Raw genomic sequence first — 26,228 nt, 5'->3', positions numbered from 1 at the left:
TGTTCAGAAATCCTTATATTTACTGTCATGATGGAACAGCATTATTAAATAGTAGCATGAGAAAGAGGAAAACATCCAAAATAGAATGATTTTTTTAAAAAGCTATTATTATGCTGTATGTTTCATTATTCTTACTTAATATTCACATATATTCTGAAAAACTAGATTTAATGTATTTTTAAAATGAACTGTGTATTTTAAAACTGCTAAAACTTATTAAAGAAATTAGTGAGATCTACTATTCTAAGTCTATAAAATAATTAATCATATTCTCTCTCAACAAAACTACACATTCGTCTGGGAAACAAGTGAGATTTCTGTTTTAACCATGGGAATGAAAAGATGAAGGAAGAAAGGCAGTTAATCCTCCAGACATCCCAGTCTAGTCAGGATAATTAAATAGTAGAAAGATCACAGAAGATGGAGCTAACCAACTTGGCTCACAAGATTTTCAAATGTTCTAACAATAAGTTCTCATTTGACCAGAATGCTCAACTAAGCAGTTTATTAGTTACAAAACTCAAGCAGGGAGAGATCTTTCCAAAAAAAGAATAGCATGTATTTAGGTGAAAGGGAATACAATTCAAGTCCATGAGCATTTGTTGAGTGCCTACTCTGAGCATTTGCCAAGATCATATCTAAAAAAGACAATTGTTCTTTGCAGTGAATGAGCATAGGCTCCTGTGGTTTATGCTAATTATCTTCTTCATTATAATCTATTCAGCTTTCATAGTCTTATGATTTTAAATTATAGTTTGGGCACGCTAATTTTATTTATGGTAATGAATAGGAAAAGAGCTACTACTTGAATTTGTTTTACTAGTGTTGACTATACGGACTTTAAAACTAAAAGGTTAAATTTAAAAAGTTCATGACAACATATATATTCACCCTTCCTCAAACTCTATAATAATATTGCTAGATTGGAATCTCTCCTGTAGTTTGATTTCAAACTAAGTGTTTGCAATGACGGTTTACTTTTCTCTCATTTAAAGCCAGAGTGACTTTATGTAGCTTTTTGCCAATCATAGGAAAAGAAAAAATTTCATAATATTCATCTTAGTTTGATTTACATTTAGCAACAATAGCAATAAATGCTAACTTTGAATAGTGCTTTGAAGTTACCAAGAGCTTTCCCTATATCTTCATTTAATAAGTCTCTTATATCAATAGTAAAAGTGTGTTAACCAATGGAAGGGGATTAGAAATGAAGAAAGGCAAAACATATGTTGAGTACCCTACTAAAAATTAGACAATTTATTGCTTGTTTTATGTATATCATAAATCTATTGCCAATGACAAAAATTTCCTAAATAATAATGAATATAATCTTCAATCATCTTTATTCTCTTCTAAATCCCTCAGTGATATATGGCATCATTTACCAGATGGCTGGCCAAAGGCAAGATAAGAGTCTTTGAATTTATGATTATCACATCATTCTCAGAGCAAAGCCAGTCAGTCTAAAACACTACCTGAAAGTGGATAATGAAAATCTTCTAATAAGAGAGCTAAGTGTTCTAGGGTTAAAATTCTAGAGTTTAAAACTAACTATCTAGGAGCTTTAACAATAGCATTAATCAAAGGCAAACAATACTTATTCATTCACAGTTCCTTTTAAATAAAGAGTTCAAATTAGCCCTAGCTGTTCATTTAGAATAAGTTGTATGGGAATCACACAGGAAAATATGAATTAAGAATTTTCTACTGAGAAATAAAAAAATATTTACTTTTAAGTATATGGACTTACTAAACAGTAACATGGAACAGAATTAACAAATAAGGAAAAGAACTAGTACACTAAAAGGCTGATCAATGGAAACTTCTAGATAAATTAAGAAAACATTTAACTTTGCTAACTGGTTTAATTGTTGAGCTAATTAAATGCTACTTACTTATTCTTCATGTGTTTAGAATAACATGTTCGGAATAAAATGAAAAAAATCAAACCGCCCCACTTCCTTATACTTTTGCATAAATCCAGAAACTTAAGTTCTGATACAGTTAGGAGCCAAGGGAAATCTGAGATTAAAAACTCGAATAACAAACAAGTGGAGAGGCCATAATCTGCATTTCCAAAGTTAGTAAATATTGTAGTGAGAGGCTTTTGTCTATTCATAGGTGACTACTGTGCAATTTGGCCAACATACTTTCCCAAAGTAACACAGTGAGCTAAGAGCCAAAATATTTTGTTAAGAATTAATGCAATTGAAGTTAAAGTAATGTAAGAATTATTTAATCAGCCAGTGTTACAGAAATTGTTATATTGATGTTTGAAATTGTTATTCTAACAAGTGTGTGGTGTGGTGTGTGTGTGTGTGTGTGTGTGTGTGTGTGTGTGTGCAGCAGGCACATATTAACACAAGGACAGAATTAAAATGTGTTTTCATTAAAACAATTCCTCGTATATTTTTCCAAACACATTTTCTTTTTGTCTGGGTTCAACATTTTAATAAGACACAGGAAAGCAAATAGAAAGCCCTTGATTGGAAAATCATTTTAGAAACAATTTGCCTGAATCTGTAACCATCTGTTACATTTGATAACACACTGCAAGAGTCGCAGTCAAGTTATGAGGCTGTGGAGAGCACAGCTTCCACCAAAGAGATGAGTGGCTAAAGCTGCAGAGATCCCTCTAATAACATGTGTGTCTGTATCCAGAACAGCATGTGAAAAGATTCTCTTTCCAAGCTTACACATAGGGTTGGCCATGTCCTTCCTAAAAATAGATCACGTTATAGTATTTCACTATTTTAAGAAACTTCATTAAAACATGCTAAATGCTCTCCTCTCTGGAAAATAGTGATAAAGCACTTAAGATGAAACGACTTTGGAATGCAGCATTTTAATCCTGGTTGAAGTAAAACACAATAAGTATTCGTGGTTTTCATCAATCTATTGTTTTTACTAATGTCTGTATTTTAATTTGAACTAGGGATCTTAGTAAGATGACATACATCTGTATCTTATATTTTCTAAATAAATACAAAGTTTTTACCATGGAAAGGGCTTTCTTTCTTTTTTCTTTTCCTTTCTTTTTTTTAGTCCCATTTCTGTGCTTTTAGTAATTTGGTTCTGGGCAAAGAAAGGGAAATGATAATGTCTGTAGCAGAGATAAAACATTTAGCTGAGATTTTAAAATATTATCTTTCTTTTGCACCATAAATAAAGCTTTGTTTGACTTCTGTTAATTCTCAGAATTCTTTAAAGGAGAGAAAGTATGCCCAATGGTTTTATTTAGAATCCTAAACAGAGTTTGTTAATTGTCATACATATAATTATGTTTTCATAAAAATTAAGAGGTATTATTTGAAGTCTTGACTTAAAAGTCAAAGTTGGTCTAGGCAGGTACAAATGAGTTAATCTGGGTGGTTTAAAATGTTATTATTATTTTTCAGATTGAATTTGTTGACAGAAAAGTAGGCAATATTAGGTTTGAAAACAGACCCTCTAATTTTAAATATGAAAAATGACCTTTTAAAATTTTTGTTAAAAAAAAACTGTTAAAAAGAGAGTAAATGAGTGAGTGAGTATAAATGAGTGAGAAGAGAGAAAAGGGGAAACTTATAAGACCTTATGTTCTCTCATCTATGTGACTATAGAAATTTTCTATTTTTCTGATTCTAGACCATTGTCACTCCAGTGCATTTTGAGCTCTCTCACTAAGTCCCAAGGCTCTCTTTAGTCTGCCTTCCATCTCTCCAATTTGATTCATTTTACTTCACCATTATAAATTGTCAACTAACCTCAGGTTGGAGGCTTCTCTGTGCTCGCTTCTCTACAATTTTACGCATTCTTCAATACCTAGTGTAAGCCCTACCTCTTACAAAGTTCTTCTGGCAGTACTCTCTTTGAACAGCTCACTTGTATGAAAACATCAAAGACAAGTGTCAAGTTTTTTGAGATAGCTCTAATCACATATGTCATTGTCTCCTACAGGATAAAACTTAGCATACTTATGATTAGATCCCAATTTGACCTTTTCACATTTGACTTTTTCCCATCCTCTCTCATTATGTTCCTCCACATACTCTGTAGTCTTTTTACATTGGAAACTGTTCTTCCAACATACATTTTCCTCCTCTGTGCTTTGCTTTATGCAATTTTCCTCAATGTGTAACTAGTAAGCTAATGTTTCTTGAGGCTTCACCACGTTCCAAGAACTATGTTAAAAATTTTACTGAAATTTGTCATTTAGCTCCATAACAATGCTATGAATCAGTACTATTACTTTCCCAAACAGCAAATGAGAAAATTCAGGCATGGAGAGGTTTAATAACCTACCTCTGAAGTTGTCAAACCATTTATCTGAAGCAATATATTGTCTCCCTTGAGCATTACTTCAGAACCAGTGATGTGCTATGAGGTTCAATGTCAATGGAACATATTTTGATGAATGTAGCTTAAGATTTTGATGACATAAATTCTTTGGAACATCCATTCTTTTGTTGTTGTTGTTGTATCAAAAACTGATACATCTTTCAAAGCTCAGTTTATAGTCAACCTCCACAAACTCTCTAGTGAGAATCTCGGCTCCATGATCTGCATCATGACAGTCTTCACTTAAAGTGAGCTCCATGACCAGTGTGATCAACATCAACTGGAGTCTTTTAAAAATGCAGGCGCTGGCTACACTCTAGAACTCCTGAATCAGAATTTCCATTTTAATGGAGTAAGCCACAGATGATTCATATTCATTGTAAAGTTTGAGAAGCAAAGCACTAGAAACTTATTTCTTTCTGCATTGAGTTATTCACATCAACTAATTATTCTTATTTGCCTGATGTTTTCCAAACAGAAGAATCAGTATGTTATTTATATTTGTCTCACCCAGAGTGACTAGCATAATACTTCCCATATGGTTGCTACTTGGCACATCTTTATTACATGTATTTATTAAACTGAGAGCAAATTCCATGGGAGTAATACCTTTATATCTCCTATAATTCATAGATGTAATATTCTCCTCTAGATTGTAAGTTCTGGGAATGTAGTTATTCTACCTTTCTAGTTCACATTGTGCCTACCCAATACATGGAAGGTAATTCAGTGAATAATGATGAAGTGAGGCATTGAATAAATTAAGATGACTGATTAATGTGTTGAAGAGAGTTTTTTAGAAGCATAATTTTATTTTAAATTTGTTTAGTTAACTAATACCTATACGAACTCATGTCAAGTAATGATATAACTTGTTTACAAATATTAACTTAGTCACATTATGAACTAAGGTTATATAGTAGAGCATCAATCTATATTAAATCAATAAAGGTTGACTTGAGATTGTTCATTCAATTCTAATATATGGTATGGTAGATCTACTTCAAGTTGTTTTGTTGCAGATGACTAATTAATGGACCATAGTTGATATAAAATGTCAGTATTTAAGCAATTTTAAATTTTTTCACTTTATTTGTTTTAAAATTCTTCCAAATTAATTGGAATATTGCAGTAAATGGTATGCCACTCACTCCTACTTGGTATTAAAATAGAAGAATATCAAGATACATCAACAGAAACTTACTTTCCAGTTCAGAAGAGAAACACCCTGACAAATTCAATAAGATTTCAAGTTATAATGTATGTTTTTTGCATGTATCATGTATGTACATATGATTTTATATTCCAAGGGAGGAAAGATCCCCATCCGGTGGACGTCACCGGAAGCTATAGCCTACCGCAAATTCACGTCAGCCAGCGATGTATGGAGTTATGGGATTGTTCTCTGGGAGGTGATGTCCTATGGAGAGAGACCATACTGGGAAATGTCCAATCAGGATGTAAGTATTTGTAACCTATGAGTTATGGTTTCAGACTAAGATCAAGCTGTGCAAGGAAGTGGAGCATAATGAAACCAGGTGGCTCTCCGTTTGTGACATTGAAATAGAATACTTAAAAAATGAAATTGCTTTCAAATCTTGAAAGAACATTAATTGAGTTGTTCCTATGGCTTTATATTTTTCCCTCAAGCAGGGGTTTAGAAATGAGACAAAATGAAGACATTTGTAACAAAATGTAAGGAAATAAGTGACTAATAAGATAACCAACAGACACCAAGGAGTGTTTGAAGTATCTTTGCCAGCAAAATTGTTTCTATATAACATTAGTAAGATACACATGTCTGCCATCGTTTGTAGATTTAATTAATGCATCTATGCCAACATTTATTTACTTAAATATAGCATTTCCCAAAATAAGACAAAACAACTAATCTCTAACATGTTGTTTCTTGTAATGTATTCAAGTTACACATGAATTTAGTTATGCAAATTGAAGTCTCTAGATGGAAAAAAAATCATCTTTAACTCTATTATAACTGTGATATAATTTCTCAAAAGGTTTTTTTTGTTTCTATAAGACATATTTTGCTAACGCTTAGTAAAAGGATGCTCTTGGCATGTGGGATAAGCACTCAGAGATTTTTCTTTATGCTTAGCCAGAAACTGAGCATGATCTCAAAGATACATAAGAAGGAAAGATAAGATGCTTTTACTCATTTCTTACTCACCACATATAAAATTGCTTTTAATGTATTTGGATATAAAAACTCTTTTGTACTTCTTCAAATAAGCTATTTTTTTATAATAGTAATGGGAAAATCAGACTCACTTTTGCACATCTCTATTTTCCAAATTTTCTTTGTATCAGAGCATCTCCAAGTGTGGTCTCTGGACTAGCAGTTTTATCATGGCCTGGGAATTTGTAGAAATGCACATTCTCAGGCCTTACTCCTGAGTTATGGAATCAGAGGTTAGTCATCTGTATATTAATAAGTTCTCCAAATGGTTCTGATTCATAGTAAAGTTTAAAATCACTGCTTTACATGATTTTAAAATACTAATAAACCGATAGATACTTAATTGTGCAGCACATGAGCTTTTACCAAAGTGATTACTATGATTTGGAGGGTACCATTTGAACTGTGGTATGACAAAAATCTATATACTAATTTTTTTCTGCATTTATTCATATACAGTTTCCATGAAACCTGTATTACTAAATAAAAATTCATTTATAATTCACTGAATTTCCTGCATCATGGAACATTTCTTTTGATTTTAATCTGAAAAGATCTTTACAAACACTTCTTTTCTAAATCTACTTTCTTTCTATTGATCTTTCTTTATACAACATTTTTGAGCATTAGTAATATTTATTTGGCAAGTTGTCCTTTTAATCAACTTAAAATGAGAGCTTTTTCACTTAACTTTAAAATATTCATATTAATGTAGCTTACCCATGAAGAAGTAAAAGAAGTCCTACATCTTAAGTCCCTGAAAACTTTGCTTCTCACACAGGTAATTAAAGCTGTGGACGAGGGCTACCGACTGCCACCTCCAATGGACTGCCCAGCTGCGTTGTACCAGCTGATGCTGGATTGCTGGCAGAAAGACAGAAACAACAGACCCAAGTTTGAGCAGATTGTCAGCATTCTGGACAAGCTAATCCGGAACCCAGGCAGTCTGAAGATCATCACCAGTGCAGCAGCAAGGTGACACATTAGAGTTTGCTTCTTGCACTCACTCTGAAAGAGATATATTGTCTATCTCCAAGGTGTTAATTTTTTCCCCACTCCCCCAACTGTATTTTTTGATATTTATATTCCTCAAGATTGGAAGACATTTCTTTTTTCTTTTTAAATCTTTCAGGAGGAAGCTCATGCTATTTAATGATAATGATGAAATCCTGAGTTATTTTTAACTTCCATTTTGACTAGAAGTGAACCTACATTCAGGCTCATTTTAGTCTTTGGAAAATAGAAATATAGTACACATAGCTTCTTTTCACTCTAAAGTAGTTAAGCAAAAAAAGAAAACAGATGAACAAACAAACAAAAAAAGGTAATTTCTAGGAGTGGTGAGGAATTCTAATGAAGTCCTAATTTATTCCACATTTAAAATAAATCTTTGAAAATAATAAAAATGCTTCTATAACATTGCACTGGCTAAGAGAATGCAATTTCCCCCAACTTAATTAAACAAATATTTGTTCAACCACATAGTGTGCCAATTACATTGTTAGATACAATTAAGGATAAAACTAAAAGTAAAAAAGCTTCAGTGTTCCCAGACAACAACACAAATGCTGATACATTATAACTATAATGCGATCCAGAATGAATAATGTACATTAGATTTTATGCATATGCCATTAAGAATCACTGAGTTCTCTTAAGGTTTTTGAGAAACCTAAATGGAGGTGTACTTACAAAGTGTAATAGAAGAAATAGGAAAGGTGAGATAAATTTTATCAGGGCCATATGAGAAGAAAAGGAGTGTTAATATATTTGGTGTTTCTCATTGTATACATAAGAGAAAAATAGTTCTTTTATATTTTGATGATGTGTTCTCTTGTAAGTAAATTACAGAAGTTTTAGTAAAAGAACCTATACTTAGTGTGCACATAAATTCACAGTATTAAGTGGTATGTATAAATACTATGTAATGATGTTGTACTGTGACTCATATGTAAAGGCATAATACAAAGCTTTATTGAAAGGAGTTTTCTTATTTCTTTTATGCACATCTGCTCTCTTTACTGACAGTCACCAAGAAGAATGACTTTCGGATTGATAGAGAACTTATTAATGAACTTTATGATAGAGTATATGATTTTTTAAACTAACAGGAATATTATATTGAATATTTATGGTCCAGTTTTTTCACTGTATTTGAATAAGATGAATAAGAAGAACCCACACGAAAGTCTAAATATCAATATATGAGAATTATAGATTTTTTGTTTGAGATAACATTTAAAAGTCACTAAGGTTGAACTTACTGATATACCCTTAGTAAGTAAAACTACCCATAACTTATCCTGTAGGGGTGAATCTCTGTTCTAAACTTCACAGAGAGAGAGACTATACAGACTCTTTTGAAAATCCACCTGACAATTTAACAACTAACAGGATATAACAAACCTGTCCTTCCCTGGGCCATATGGTCCTCATTTTGCACCCTGAAGCCATTTCTTTTGATCTTTACTCAATGGCAATCATAGCAAAAAAAGAACATAATTTCAATTCTTTCCATATCATAAAAAAGACATTCAAACCATTTCCACAGGACGGTATTAGCAATATAAAGACTAACTCATATAATATGATCTAGGGATATTTAAATCCAATTTTATATAGAAAAATAGTCTTAGTATCAGATCGAAGTATGTCAGGCTATGTCCTAGCATCCAAATTTTAACATACTCCTTAAATTCACTTTTCCATTCTTATTGAAATATTTTGAAATCTTTTTGTTTTCTCCAGATACCTTCATCCTTCTCCTGTCTTAGTTGAGTACACCAGTACTTATTTATTTGACCAATGAGGATCAAAAAATTCTTGGCACCATTTTCTTGCTCTCCACATTATTATTCTGTTGATGGCTGAATCAATACAATCCATCTACAAACACTCTCTTCTATGACTTTTTTCCCCTTCTGACTTAGACCACTATAGTAGCCCTCTAAGATGTTCCCTGCTTCCATTCTGCCCTGCTCTAACCATCATTTCTTATAGTCCTTGTAATTTCTTTATCAAAAAATCTCTTATAGATAGATAGAAAGATAGATAGATAGATAGATAGATAGATAGATAGATAGATAGATAGATATAGCTATGATTTCAGGCACCTGTTTATAACCAACCTTGATTTCCCATAACATCTAGAAAAGAATCTAGACTCCTTTTAACGACTTAAATAGTTATGCTTATTTAACGTCATTTTTTAATTCAAATATTTATTTATTCATTTTTTTCAATGACTATTTATTATATGCCAATCTACTATGTGTTAGACATGGGTAGAATCTAGAGAACAGTGAAGAAGACATATGATTCCTGACATCCTGCAGCTTACATTATATAAGATGTACAATACACAGTAGACAAGTACGGATTACAAGAAGGAAATAAATAGATGGTCATGATAGATAATAAAAAGGTAGTTAGAAAAGAGGCAGCCCTCTGAGGAGTTGATAATGAGCTGAGACCTTAAGAAAGAAAAAGAGGCCCGTGCTTACAGAATACTTCCATCTCACCCCACTCTCCCCAAAAAGTAATCTTAGCATAGGAATAAGAAACTGCAATTGCGTTTGGAGGGCTCCAGGAAGTGGCAGAAAACTGAAGAGCAGTAGGGAAAGGAAGAGTCTGTCATGAGTCTGAGAAGGCAAACAGAAGCCAGTGCACTTAAAGCTACCCAGGCTGTGGTGAGGACTTTGGAATTTGCAATACATGAGGAATCTATTAAGGCATTTGAAGCAGAGAAGTGACATGATTTAATTTACACAACTGGTTTCTGCAGGGAGGGGCAAATGTGTGAGGAGAGAAGAGTTTCAACCTTTCAACCTGTGCCACTTTCACTTAAACAACACTGTAGTCTCAGTGGCTAACTTCCAGTTCCTTCAGGAAGCCAGAGTATTTCAGATATAAAGACAGTAGCACATGAGGTTCACTTGTCTTAGATTTTCCTTTTTACCCTTCTTCCTTAAGGCAGTAACCTGATAGATAATTTCATCAGCTAATGTAAGATTTAACATCATCTCTAGAAATCCAGATTTTTGTCCATGAGGAAAAGGAGGACATTGAAGATACTTAAGTGATATATTGCACTCAACCTATGGAATGGTTCTCTGGCAGCTATACCTAAGAAGTACTGAAAGGGAAGAGGTTCACAATAAGAAATTCGGAGGTGATTTCAGTGTCTTATGCTATCGTACAGCAGAGAAAATAAAAAGATGTGAATTCAGAAAGTTTTACTGAAGTATTATAGGACATGGTGACTAAGGAGATGTGCAGAGTGACAAAGTACCCGAGAGTACTTCCAGATTCTGAACATGGAGGACCACAAGAAGAGTGCTCTTATTGATAATGGTAGGAAGGGCAGAAGGAAAAGACTGAGAGACAGATGAGCATTCTCAACACAATGAGACCAAGTCTCACTGGAAACTTGAAGTTCCCTTCTCAAGCTGGGGAAGACGTTAAAATTATATCCAGGCATAAAATTTAGAGCACTCTCTCTGCAAAGATAATAAAAGAAACCCCAGTCAGAAACATGTCTAGCGGGTACAAACCCTCAATATATTAATGCTAGTTTTCACCACGAATGTATCCATTTTTATTTTTCTACAGTTATTTTATTTCTAATTAAAATTCTTATATCCCATGGATGATCAAGAAATTTTAATTTATGAATAGTGGAGGGTGTTGGTTCATATAGGTTAACACTGATATATCCCTCATCCCAATGTGCCAGACTCCACATTTAAGCTTCTCTTTGCCACTTCTGTGCCACCCAGGGATCCAAAGATATTTTGAAGTCTCTAAAAGCTTCAGTTGCTAAGCCCAGAAGTCACTAACTCAAATGTCTACAGGAGCCAAGAAGCTAATTGAAATGAGTGAATGCTTCTATCATATATAACAAGGTGTGGTGGTAGCCAATAGAGATTTCAGGCTTCTTATAAGGAAATTGTAGAGCCAATCAGTGCCAGTGGATGGCAATCTTAGAAGGAAGAAAGTATGGAACATTAGTCGACATCTCAGAACATTAACCCACCACACAGACTCTCACTCAAAGAGAAAGAAAGCGTCTCTATTTAGAGCTTTGGAGAGCAGTACCAATTACAGAGCAGAATATGAAATGGTAGATAGAAACAATCAGAGTTAGGAACGAGACTTAGGCTACAAAAAACTACTGCTCTTGGAATTTTCCAAAAGTGTAGACAGGTGAGGGAGAAAAAAAAGACAACTGAGGAAAAAAGCCTTTCAATGAAGCAAAGAGAAGGATATCAGATTCTTTTTAGAGAACTATTTTGATTCTTTTAGAATGATAAATGAGATACAAAATTTTAAGAGGTTTAGTTATAATTGGATGATGAAAAGAAAAAGGCAATTTGAACATAGTGCTTTTGAGAAATTTAGAAAGAGAAAAAAGGAAAGCACAATCATAGTAGACATGTGTAAAAGGATAAAAATAATAAGACCCCTCATATTTTTTTTAAGAATCAAATAAATCTTTCTCAAAGAAGTTCTTGATAGAAAATGGCACTATATAAATAAATGGAAAATGGTCTTACAGTAACAAATTTTCTCTTACAACACATGCATTTGTTATACATAAAAGAGAGATTTGTTTAAGAAAACCATTTTTGCAAGACTAGTTTTATAATATAGTTTCTACTTTAAATAAATTGGCTCATTATTTTTATGAATATAGGTAACTTAAAAATAAAAAAGCCAAATAATAAAAAAAAAATGGGAGATGAATTCATTTCTATGTAGGCAGTAAGATATTCTTTTTATTTTGGGATATTTATATACATACAAATGAAACAGAGAAATGACTTGCTCTTTAAAGCCATAATATTTTCATACTTCAGGTCATTGGATTCTTCAATATTATTGTAAATGTATAGAATCCAAATTCTTGGCATAAAGAATTAAACAATACATTTAATAAATTTAGAATGAAGTTCTAAAGCAAAGGCAGCTGAAATGGCATAAAAACAATATATTTATTATATTTAGAATGAGATTCTGAAGACCCAGCTATACTTAGTTAATTAAAATAACTTTAAATATATTATTTCATTGCATTGATCACTAACTTTGAAGAGATTTATTTTTATTTACTTGCAGGATAAATAGAAAAAAGTAAACAATACTCCCAATTTTTTCTGTTAATGACATTAAATTAGCCTTACAAAAATTCTTCTGATCTCTAAGAGTATATAATGTAATTCTTTTAGAGAATAACTGCTCTTTTGACAAATGTCCTTTAAGAGAAGTCTAATGACCAAAAAACATTCTGCTTCTCAAAATGACTTTGATGTCCAATTCTGAAACTGACAGGGTGATTTCCCCCACTGAAGAAATATAATACTGAACTTTTTAGAGGGAAGCAAATATGCCAAATACCCAGGTATCTTTTTTTTTATCTTAAAAATCAAAGTAGGTATTTTTTAGCACTGGGAGGAATTAAACCAGATGTAATAGCTATAATTGCTAAAAGTTTTGTCAAGGCCTAGACATAATTAAAATAAACATTGCCTCTATTTCTCCTTAATGTGTCATTTATATACAAGTCTCCTATTGAGAGCTATATATACTCAAAATTATTGTTAGTTACTGATAACAATTAAATTCATTTACTCATATCTGAATTTTTAATGTTAGAGATAAAAAGATCAAGATCATTATAAATCCACATTTTAAAAATATTGGCAAATACAAGCTTTTCTCCCTGAAATATAGTAAGATGCTACTTGAAACAAACAAAAAAAATATAAAAAGTATTGCAAAATTATTTTACTATTTTCAGACAATAATAAAAGTAGAAATGATTAATATTTTGCTTTAAAAATTACTCTTTAGAGTTAATATATTCTTGAAATTATTCACAACAGAAGAAAAGTAAATAATTATAGTGGTATAGCATACATATCCAATATAATTGGTATCTACGTCTACTTATTCTTCAGTAGGCATCTACTTACTCATTTAAAAAGTGTATTAATCATTATTTTTAATTCATGAAAACTAAAGCCCTTTGTAAACCAAGCATTCAATCTTAGTAATGTAGAAATCTAATGCAATATGAAATAAGATCACTATGAGAAGATATTCTTAGGACTAGCAGTTACTTAACATTTGTTCTCCAGTGTCTGGGGCTAATTAGTTCGGAACCATTTGTAGATAAAATAGGAGTCGGTGGGAAGAAAATACATGTGTATCTTTTTAATGCAACGGTGTGAAAATCCATAAAGGAATAATTCACAAACCTAAATACAAGGAGGGAGAAAAAAAGGGAGGAAAGTTATTTTTTTGCTTCCCCTGAGCAAACATGTAATTTCCATGATTTCTTTTTAATGACTGCGGTCCGCGGCCAGTAGGTACTGATTTATGAAAAGCTGTAAAAGATCAGGTGGAACTCTGCAGGACATCGTTTACAGCTGCGCGGATTGAAATCTATCTCATTTGTCCAGTAAAAGTGTGAGCTCACAGTGCACATCACCCAGCCTATAAATTTCCCTTTCAGACCCAATGTCTGGGCCTGGGTCTAAAAAAAAAAAAAAAAAAAAAAAAAAAACCGCCAGCGCCTGCAGCTGCTCAAAAAGCCCACATTCCCTTGGTGCGCATGAAGAGACATCACAGGCTCTTCACAGTGAGAGACAAATTCCTATCCATTGATAAACTCTCCAGATGTCCTGTCCTCTCGGAGGAGGAAAGGAACCAATTTTTATTTGAATTCCCCAGAGAAATCCTGGAAGTGGAAAAATGATACTTTGCAGGGCTGGTTATTCTGAGGTCACTGGCATTAAAATTAGGTCATTCTTTGTCTTTATTGTACTTTGATCCAAGTAATAAATAGAAAAACTCAGTTGGGGTCATTCTAATCCGTAATACATATGTCCTGTTCTATTTCAATCTGTTTATGCTAATTTTCTCTAAACTTTTGTTGAGTCTGTCTATAGTGTTGAGTTTAAAAATACAAACCATTTTGAATTGAGAAGAAAAAATTCTGCATTTTGCTATTAGGCACACTTCATAAATATTCTGAATAAATGTCCTGGGGTTTGATTCCTCATACCCACAAACCATAAATAAAAAAAGTATTGCTGTTCATAAGACCAAGAGTTGACAAGAGCCGACATTAGATTCTATGCTACAGCTACCGTAGAAATCTAAGCTGTGGGTGGGGGTGTGTGTGTGTGTGTGTGTGTGTGTGTGCGTGCGTGCGTGCGTGCGTGCGTGTGTGAGCGCGTGAGCGGCACAGTTAGTTAATATTTTATTGTCCTCTTTCTAGGTCTTGCCTCATTTTTCTTATAAAAATTTCTCACATCTGATTTAATGTTATTCTTATCAATTTTATTTGCTAAGACAATGACTGCTCCAATGGGTCCAATGTTATATTTAATGCTGGCTAGTGACAAAGGCTATTTCATTCACGATGGTCATCTAAAATAAACCAAGAATATCATGTAAGTTTTGGAACCTGGATTGTATATGTATTTGTAATTCAAGTTCATAAGAAAAAATAAAAACAAGAGATTTTCAATTATTAAATGTTTCTTAGATAAGTAATTTTTAAAAATCATATAAAAGTTTTTATATCTATGTTCCCAATGAGAATATTTATAAAATTTTATGTTTATATTTTGTATTTTTTATATTCCTAAAGGAAAAAAATTAATGCTTTGTAAAATAATGCCTAATTTTTGTTTCTTTCTACCTTTTTTTAAAAGATAACCTCTGAGGGTTAGTTAAAACTAAAACATAACACATAAACATGAATTAAAAACTCCATAATTTAATTTTTAATTTATAATTAAAACACTTTAGGTAGAGAGGAATGAAGTACTTGAGTTTAACCTAAGGGAAAGAAGATAGAAAAGTTTTCTACTTTCAGCTGTCCTCCATTTCACAGATTTTTATACTAGGGAGGAAACTAGCTATTGATCTATGTTTTCCACAGAGGATGAATATCTAGGCAGAACCAAATTGTCACTACTATTTTTTCTTAAACATGGCATTATAATTTTATTAAAATTTGACTATTTTTATTAAATAAATTTAATATATCTAAATCAAAAGTCAGATGAATAGTCAATTCACACTTCTTTCATGTGTCCCCGACAACAGAATGCATGTCAACACATTATTTAGATTTAAGAATCTTAACACTTAACATGTATCTTGTATATCAGGAAGTGAGTTGAAGAAATATCATCAATAATAATAAAACTCTTCCAATTAAAAATTACTTTTAAGTGTGGGTAGAGTTCGCTATTTAAGGACTTTCTTCACAGAGAGATTTTCTCATGAGAACATGAACTTTTACCACATATCCCAGATGATAATCGGTGGTTGGTGTTTCTAGATAAAACATGATACAGTTTAATTGTATCTGAATTGTTTACTTTTTGTAAATTAATGCTATTTCAAAAAATATCATTAGAATTAGTACCTTAAAGAGCTAAATTCATTACTAAAGTAAGGAAAAATACATGTCAGTATATTCTTCATTTGCTTTGGTGTCTTCTGACAACTAATTCTAAATGTTGAATTTAAACATTGCAAATGATAAATTCATTTAGGCAAATTATTAATTTTTTATATATATACAAACATGGAAAGTTCTAGTTTTAAAAACCCTAATATTGGAGAACTTAATAATTTTTAAAAGTTTCAAGACCTCAATGTTGATTAAATTCAACTGCAGTATCACAAAACATGAAAGATTCTGAATGATAACTCCGAAGAGGTAAAAATCCAAATGTACCTTCTCAATTATCAGACAAATATTAGGTTATGACACCCTTACAGGATATTTAGTCATGTCCAAAACATCCAGGAAGACATTTGGTCTACATCAAATAGATCCTAGAAATTTGCTAGCATATTAATGCACCATGCATCGGGAGATCCCATCCTCGACTGGTCCTTTGTGCACTTCTCTAACTGTAGAGTTCTTCCTCAGAATGTATAGTTAATATAGGTCCTGCTCTACTATATGATTTGAACCTCTACCCATCTATCCAACTCCATGTTCCATTACCAGTTAAGCTACTGATGTAACAAGGGTTATTAACAATATAGCCACAACGCAGATATTGGCCCAAGAAAACATGATAGCATTTTTATAAATTAACTTATAAACTAAAAGTATAAATAAACATTATGGGCTATTTGAACCCAGGGACAGTTTTAAGAGGAAGGAATTGAGAGGACAATCAACTGTCTTCCTGGTGACAGGTCTCAGTCTCATGAGTTAAAGAACAATTAAAGAGGTCACTGATAGCTGAAAAACATAGTCCAGGCTCCATTTTGGCCTCTTCAGGGAGAATACATGGTCTCTTTCGTTCCTCTTAAGTTCCTTTGATTCACTAGATCTTGGAATTGTTAATGATCTTAGAAGTTCCTCTTAATGCTGATTTATTGTGTAATATAAAAACAGTCACAATCAATCAATTGATCAATCTCTATATATATGTGTGTGTGTGTGTGTGTGTGTGTGTGTCTATAGAGTGTGTGTGTATATATATATATATGCATATGTATATATATAAACCCACACACACACACTCCGTTTGTTGTGAGGATTTCATTTATTGTTACTCATTTACTTTTTCTCATTCTTTTTATAATTATTATTTTTAATGACACTTATGACATTATTTAAATCTGTGCTTACTTTATGTCCTGCTGTAGGTACAGCCTAGGTTGTTTAAACTGTCTTTTAGACAGCAACTCTACAATATCTACAAAGGAACATCAGTGGGAAGGATATAATATGGTAAACCAAATCTATCACCAAAGCGGACAGCAAATTATTCAGTGTGTCATGTTTGCTATATGGAATCCTAAATTACCGCCATCTTTGCTAATGGTTAAACACATTAAAAAATTAAAGTATGTATGGATATATTTATGCATTTCACTGGCAAAGTTTCAATAATTCAAAAAACAGTCATGAGTGGAGAAGAGGAGCACTGATACAAGACGATTACACAGTATTTTTGCAAGCTGCCTACTTGAACAGATGAAGCCTTCATGGCAGATAAATTCCACAGATAGTCTACGGCCATGCCACTCTGAACAAGCCCTATCTCATCTGATCTTGGAAGCTAAGCAGGGTAGAGCCTAGTTAGTACTTGGATGGGAGACCATCTAGGAAGACCAGGTGCTGTAGGCGTGAAAAATTAAAAATAAATTATTGTAAGCTGACAAAGTCCTTGCAATCTGTGAGGTCAACCAACAGTTGCCTCACCAAAAAAAAAAAAAAAAAAAAAATCTACAAATAAACAGGAACAATGCATGAAGTCTGAAAGTTCCTGATGATATTGGGGTCAAATTTTGACATCCAGCAAATCTGTTGAATTCTGATTTCTCCCATTGATGTTTTCTTTTCTTGCAGGCCATCAAACCTTCTTCTGGACCAAAGCAATGTCGACATCACTACCTTCCGTACAACAGGTGACTGGCTTAATGGTGTCCGGACAGCACAGTGCAAGGAAATTTTCACAGGCGTGGAATACAGTTCTTGTGACACCATAGCCAAGATTTCCACAGAGTAAGAAAAAGTTTTATTCACTGCATTAGAAATATTAGTTAAACCTCTGAGATACTTTCTCTCGTAACGTTGAGGAGGGTCCTGGGTTTCTCCTCATAAACGACACCTTCTAGATTGACGCATGTTAATGTGTCTTCTTTTCTCACAATAGGTTCCTATAATAGGTGTCTTCACTAAATTATGACCTCCTTTAATAGACTAACAGATACATATGCATACCCAGCCTCACAAACTGAAGCTCCTAATTTAAAACATTAGCAGATATAATGCAGTAATTACTATTTCTGATTTTCTGTTATTTTTAACAAAAACTAACCTCTGTAGAAAGATAAAATTGAAAACTAAGTGGATGAGCTGGTATATAAGGAAACATGTTAAGTCTAAAATTAGTTTTCACAGCTACTGTATAAACATATCATCTATTATTATGTGTCTACTCTGTGAAGGATATCATACTTGAAAATGGAGTTATAAATAGGTTTAAGACATGACTTTAATGTTTTTCTTGAAAGGCTTATATTCAGTTTAGAAATACAGAATATGCATAATTAATATGGTTTATGTGTTAAAAACCAATAATCAAGTATAGCAGGCTGTATTTCTTAGACATGACCCTTTTAGTAATAGAAATCCTTTGATATGAGAAACCCATGGGCTTAAGGAAAAGGGTTTTATCGAGTGAATCCAGTGAATAATCCATAACATTCATACTCATTCACAAGGCACAGTAATTGGGAACTGGCAGTGAAGAACTGGAAACTGCAGTCTTCATCTCTCTGTGAATTAGAGCCAATTTACTTCACTTCCTAATGTAACTGCGTCATTGTTTTTTCTTCTTTACAATGACTTTTTCTGCATGTGTGCAGTTAAAAATGGCTTTCTCAGCCCTAGGTCCTACAACTTTGGTGTGCCACTCATCTGGCCAAGACCCAAACCTCTTAATTCTAAGTCCTCAGGAGAATATTCTGATGGGCTCAGTTCTGCTTATAGATTGTCACCTTCAAAGGCATATGTTTACCATGATATAATCATTTCTATTCAAAAGATGTGGGTTATGATAGCAGGAACTTGACTCTAGGGGCCCTTTCTTAAGGGTAAAATAGAGAACTGTTCCGAGGATAAGTTTTTGTGTGAGTCAGATACACCAAAAATTGTCCATAATTTTGTGGCTTACAATGTCTGTTTGAAAACTGTGTCCATTTTTGTTTCAGAGCCTTCTATCTTTCATCTTTGTTGCTTTAAATAAACTATTATCATCAAGTTCTTTTAAATCTTAACCTCTCCTACCAATATTTAAATATTTAAATGTTAATGAGTATTTAAAGACTTTCATTGTCATTCTGTCAATCACTTAAACAAAGTCAATGTGGAGAGTTACATTTAGATATCAAAAAAGAAAGTGCAGTATAAATAATAGAGATATAAGTGCCTACCTAAAAATAGGTAAAGAAGTTTATCATTTATGGCATAGCATTCAATTGAGAAATACAAAAAGTCACAAAAGTACCTAATAAGATGGGTATATTACTATTAACGAGAATTGTTCTTAGAAATAAACTCATGCTAGTCTACTTAACATGTGTTGGCATTACTGTTTAAAGGGAAATGTACTGTTTATTGAATAGAATTCTGAGCCAATCTACAATATGCTTTGAGTTTCTGTGGTAGTTATTTTGATTAGACACAATCTCAGGATATATTAATGTATTTAAATATTTTTATAAATTCTTATTTTAGTAATATATACACTTAGGGTTATGATATACAAGACACCTGCCTTAGAGCACAGAAGCATAGTAGAGAACAAACACAAAGCTGAATATTTCTGCATCATTGCCAGATTTTCAAAGGCAGAGTTACATAAATGTTTATTCTCAATAAAATATCAACACTCAAAGGTTTTAGATCACAAAACACTATATTGAAGTTGATGAGGCAGAACATTGTTAATATGATTAACTGCTAGCTCACACTTTAAATATGCTCAGACACTATAAGCTGTGAATGTTGTAAGAGAGCTATTTGCTTAAAAAAGTGAAGTGGCAGAACTTGTTACATTTCCAACTTAGCAATGTATTTGTGTCAATGATACAGTTTTGGACAGTAAGCTCCTTTTGCTGTCTAGAATATGTTCACTTAATTATTGTTATTATAATTATTTAAACAAACTGTGAATCTACATTCAAAATGAAAGCTGATTTTTCCTGAGAGACTCAGCTCTTTAGGTCCTTCACGCTGAGCCAGATGATTTCAGGTCTCTCAATGTTCTTTCTTCTGTCCTTTGTCCTGAATTCTGAGACAACGGAATTAAGATCTATTGACCTAAATAAAATTCCTTGAAAAAAATTATTTTGGGATCTCCTTAGTACCTCCTGTCCCTAGTTTATACTATAAAAATGAGAATTTATAAAAAATATTTAATGCATAATAATTTTGGAAAATCTAATGAAGCAACATTTTCACTTAAATGCTACAAAATATTTTAACTTGATATTTTATCCTTTCTTTTTCGGGCTCAAGTGTATTGTTGAATTTGATTCCTTTAAGTTCCTTTTTTTTGTGTGCTATCTTGACTCAATTCAGAAATCATTCCTTTGAAAAAATAACTCTGGAGATTCTCCTATAATAAGACAGAGATACCTAAAAATGATATTAAATTTATTTTATTTTTTTCCTATCAAGACTATCAAGTCACGGGAAAATGTCAATAGTGCTTCATATTCAAATAAGTATTAACTTATTTCAATTAGTTTAGGGATTTCATTTACATGCAAGCTACTCAAGTCATCTAATTTTCAAATAAAATCCAGAAAATGTACAGTTTTATTGAATAAGCATAACATATTTTTTAAAATATTATTTCATAGCCTAAGGTGGATTTAGGAAGGTTAATGTGAGAAGAGAAGAGAGAGTGAAAAGGGGTAAAAGTTACTATAGACTCTGGAGAGACATTTAAGTGTGTAGAATGAATATTAGGCACATTAATTGTTATATGTCATTATCCTGCCATTTTCAGTGTCATCACCTATCCCTTTGCCTTTGAAGTACCAGATAGCTTATTAACCTCTGGTCTCAATCTTGAGCTGCTCTTTAGTCTTGAACTTTTCCACTGCCCTTCTGAATAAGGTAGTCAAAACAATATAAGCATATGGAAGTGTTACTGAGACCACAGCAGCTAGATATTTAGAAGAATTTTGGACATAGCAGGGTTATGTGTAGAAGACATTTTGGAGAGGGGAGAGAGAATAGAGAGTGTATAAAAACACAAGTGAAAATATAACCTAAAGAGATAATTACTTTAATGATCTTTTCCAATATAATCGTTGGCATTAAATATAAACAAAATTATGTACCTTTTATGCAAAAGATTTTTGAGGAGTGCACCTAGGACATACATCTATAAAAAAGTGATGAGGGAGCATTAAGCTGAAGAAGACTCAGCCGTTCCTGTTGAAACAAAATCCCTAGAGCTGAGACGCCTCCTTAGCATTGTCTCAAACTGGTCTGTGAACCTAGTATACTACCCTGGAACATTTTTTTTTCTTCTATCCATGATTATCATTTTGTTTTTTAAGCTTGAAAAGAAGGAGAAAATGAAGAGACAGAGAAACAAGTCAATGAGTCATAAAATATATGATGTAGGATTGGAAGAAAAATGAGAGAAGGAAAACAAAAAGAGAGTGAGATCTATTGATTTGTACACATATATTTATATCTGCCCTATTTTCTGACTCTAGAGTCATAAACTGACTTTGATATAATTTGAAGAGTTGTGGGGAAATGTTTTTATTCATCTTAAAAATAGATCTATGGTATATAAAGAATCACAATCCCATAGAATACACATTCTCAAAAGCAGGGATCAACACAGTCTACATTACCATAACTAAAGGTTCCATTATGCACAGTTACACAAGAGTGACAAGCTCGATGTCACTCCTCACTAGTCTTCCTAGAGAAGCAAAGCAGCTGAAGAGTATGATTAGAGAGTACCTCAGGCAAAATGCAAGTTGTCCACAGAGAACTGATTAGCCTCTTGAATGGCAGCAGGGATGTGACTTGCAGGTCATCAGGAATTTCACTCCCAGGTCAGTTAATAGGAATACACCAGTCATGATTAATTTAATGCAGTAGATATTTAAATAACATCTAATTTCTTCTTAAAGGTTAATTAACTATTTTCTGCTTGCATACCTTTATTGCCTAGGAACTCACTTCTTAAGAAATGTTTGTCCATTTCTAGGTAGTTGAAATCCCAATTTTATATTCTTTCCTTTATGCTCAATATAGAGTAGTCTCTTCTATGTGTGTTTATGTGTGTACATGTGTGTATGTGTCTTTGTGTTTGCACTTATGTGTTTTTTCTTCTTGCCATGCTCAATTTTTCTGGAGTTCTTTGCCAAGTGATACTTAACTCCTATGTCAAATTCCCCAGATAAACATATTTGGACTGTTGATTCATTCTTTCGTAAATACATATTGAGCCCCTACTAAATGACAGCTATTGTTCAGAGTGTGGATGATAATCAGAGTCAAAGCCAATAAGAATCCCTGTTTACATGGAATTCACATTCTCGTGGTACAGGATGGAGCATAAAAAAATAATAAATTGAAAGAAAGGCAACATGCTGAATAGTGATAAATGCCTTGGAAGAAAACAAAACAAGAAAATGAGAAGTGGAGGTATGACTGCAGAGAGGATTTCACAATATTAAATAAGAGGATCAGTGAAGTTTCTCATGCGATGGGGATGTTTGAGTTAAGACCTGAAAGAGGCAGATATATGAACTAATTATTCGTTTCAAGAATATTTAATCATTGGTACATGTTTAAATAACTCTTTTTCCTAAAATGAAATTTTTATGTTATTATAATCTTTATTTTTATACCTGGTTTCTGAGTTTAAGCTATTTTAAATTTAATAGCTTTGATGAATAAAGATATTTTATTCTACTTTGGAAGAATTTTATATTTTAAAGAAATTGTTTCAGTTATCTATGTTTGACAACAAACTTCTTCAAAACTTAAGGTCTGAAACAACATTTTACTGTATATCACAATGTTACAGTTTATAAATTTGAGAAGAGCTTTAGCAGGTGATTTTTCTATTGTAGTGTTAGTGTTGAGTGAAACATTCATCTACTGTGAATCTAGTCTAGCTTGGGGGCTTGAGATGGTTGTATTCATGTCCTACCTAGTGCAGATTGCTACATAGCTGAAATTGCAGAAGAATCGCTTACACATGGCCTCTCCAATGTCTCAGGGTAGTCAGATTTCTTATATGGGAGCTTGAGGCCCAGAAAGTGTGTCTCAAGAGATAACAAGTGGAACCTGGCAATTTCTGAAGACTCAAGTGCAGCAACTGATACAGCATCGCTTCTGACATTCTGTCAGTCGAAGCAGTCCCTAGCTAGCCCAGATTCAAGCAAATGAGATAATGCCCCAGAAAAGATGTGTGACCATCTCTATTAGTGTCCTATGGCTGCCATAAAAAATTACCACAAACTTACTGGCTTAAACAACAAATATTTATTTTCTAACAGTTCTGGAAGCTAGAAGTCAGAAATCCAGGTATTGGCAGGGCCACATTTACTCCACACTTGCTCCAAAATCTCTAAGAGTGAATCCTTCCTTATCTCTTCCAGCTTCTGGTAGAACCCAGCATTCCTTGGTTTGTGACAACATAACTCTAATCTCTGCCTCCATCTATACATGGATTTCTTCTCTGTGTTACTGTATGTCCTATCTATAATAAGAATAGTCTTATTCAATTTGGAGCCCACCCTAGCCCAGTATGATTTTATCTTGCTCCTCATCTTAATCACATCTGAAAAGATTCTATTTCCAAATAAGGTCACAAGGTGAGGTTCTGGGTGGATAGAAATTTTGAGGGGACACTATTTAACCCACTATATCAGTTATGTTCTTCCATAAGGATAGAGGTGGAATGACCAGGATATAATACATAGATGATGAAAAAAAATTAGGTTCAAAGCGCTGGGATATATGATTGTACAAGCTTTGCTACATGAAAATCTCATGCTTACATACTATCCAGGAAACCATGATTCTCACCAGATATTTTCTCCTTTTCTACAGTGACATGAAAAAGGTTGGTGTCACTGTGGTTGGACCACAGAAGAAGATCATTAGTAGCATTAAAGCTCTAGAAACACAATCAAAGAATGGTCCAGTTCCAGTGTAAAGTGCTACTTTTGGAAGGAAATGGTGGCTGTAGAAGATGTAGCATCACTCTGCAGACAGATGATAATGCTGGAAATACTGATGGAATTTCCAAGCCCAATAAGATACTCAGATATGAGTACAAATGCCTTAAAATGGAATTAAAAACTCTTTATTTTCCCTTGTCATTTAGTGGATGGGTGAGTGGGTGTATTTTGTTTTGTAATTGATTTTTATATTAGTTTATGGATTAAATTAAAATGTTTCAGCACGAAATGATGAAAAACTAGCATAGAACCATTGAATATCTTCTGACTATGAAAAAAACAAACACGTGAATAACAAAGCGAATATGGTGGCTCTGTTTGCTAATAGCCACAAAAGGAAAGACTTGTGATATTTTTATACACAAAAGAAATCTGTAACTGGTATTTTTTTCTTTAAAAGCAAGCAAAACAGAGGCGTTTATACCTCAAACTATCTGGCCATACTTACTACCTTTTCATTGTATTATTCTCTTTTATCTGTTAAAAGCATATAGAAAGGAAGACTGTAGTTGTTTTAAGTACTACACATTTTTCATTGTTAGCTTCCTTAAGTATTATCGTGTAAAAAAAATCTTAATTTTGAAGAAAAGTACATATTTATTTTCTTTTGAATTGTTTTTGTTTTCTATTTATGCCTTGATGATTTAATTTAGATTTGTTACAGCCAAGTGCCAAATGCCCTCACAAATTGTCAGCAGTAGGAAACATGGTAAACTAGACATAGAGAATGATGGACTTTTTTCCAGATTTTTGAGCCATCTACTTATATGTATCACTATCTATATGTATAAAAAGAAAGAAACCAAACTCTTTCCCTATTCATTCACTAACCAAATCTCTCATTGTCTAAATTATCTTATCCATTTTTGTCTCTTCATTTGTTATAAACTGTATGCTCCTAATTTAGTGTAATATACTGGCTTGTATGTAATGGATTCTCAATGACATACCTGCCCTACAATGGTACTTAGGAAACCATTAACTCCATCTATTGGTAAAGAAGCTATATTAGAGCTCTTAAATAGAAAGTAGCTACCCCGGAAAGAATTTAAATTTTATTTAGATGGCTGCATTAATTGGCAACACAGCCTATAGACCAATGCATGAGTCAAAAAATCACTTGCTGACTGGCTTTGAAATATCACTCAATATCTTTGCTTAAAATTGTTGAGCTGTTTTTAGGGAATGATGATAACTCAACTAGTCATCTGTATCACTGAGATTTAGTTAATTTAACATTATGATCATTAATAGCAGGTATTATTATCTCAAAGAGTCTTCCACTGAAATGCACCTGTTGTAATTTTGGTGTATAGCTTAGAAGCATTTACTGAGCATATAATTTTCGAAACAGATAGTTATCTAGCAAATGATTCAAAATCTGTAAACAGTGGAGAGATCTCTCATTGCAGGAACTTAGACTTACTATTCCATAAAGGTCAAATAGGCACATACTCAGTAATATTTGAAAAGATGTACCTGGTGGAGATCTAGCCACTAATATATTGTGAAGCAACATTTTAGCTCTATCTATATTTCTTCTAATGCTGATATGATCATGTTATGGGAAAAAGAAATGCATACGTCACAAGAATAGAATGAATAAAACAGTGCTGCAAACTTTATGTTCTCATGCAAAATGGAACATTATATAGCTTACAATCACAGATCAAAATTCACAAGTGCTTATCTGTTATAAATTTAGTGTCATAATGCTTAGGTTGTGATCCTTCATATATGAGATTATTTCTTAAATTTGGCAATATTCCTTATAACCAAATCATCCAACTACAATTTTGTATTGGATGTGTAAGAGCATGAATTTTTTTAAAAAGATATATGTAATTATGAAATTAACTACAAATTTTACATAAACCAACTAGAAGCAGCTAAAAAACATTTTTGATCAAATATTTTGTTGTAAAATGTT

At 32.7% G+C, this 26,228-nt stretch overlaps 1 protein-coding gene and 1 pseudogene across 1 annotated transcript in view; both read left to right on the top strand.

The window, feature by feature from the left end:
* EPHA3 (EPH receptor A3) overlaps positions 1-26,207 on the top strand; it is a 324,803-nt gene extending 298,596 nt beyond the window's left edge. Inside the window, exons 14-17 of the mRNA XM_039878251.1 lie at positions 5,631-5,780; positions 7,299-7,492; positions 17,913-18,068; positions 24,168-26,207. Of these exons, the coding sequence (XP_039734185.1) occupies positions 5,631-5,780; positions 7,299-7,492; positions 17,913-18,068; positions 24,168-24,273 (606 nt within the window). The 3' untranslated portion in view covers positions 24,274-26,207. The remainder of the gene's footprint in view (positions 1-5,630; positions 5,781-7,298; positions 7,493-17,912; positions 18,069-24,167) is intronic.
* On the top strand, positions 17,572-17,690 carry LOC120615163 (uncharacterized; annotated as a pseudogene).
* Positions 26,208-26,228: the final 21 nt, after the last annotated feature.

This window comes from Pteropus medius, unplaced genomic scaffold (genome assembly GCF_902729225.1).
Source record: "Pteropus medius unplaced genomic scaffold, Ma_sr-lr_union100, whole genome shotgun sequence".
Taxonomy (NCBI): Eukaryota; Metazoa; Chordata; class Mammalia; order Chiroptera; family Pteropodidae; genus Pteropus; species Pteropus medius.
This window is presented reverse-complemented; position numbering and strand designations above follow the sequence as displayed.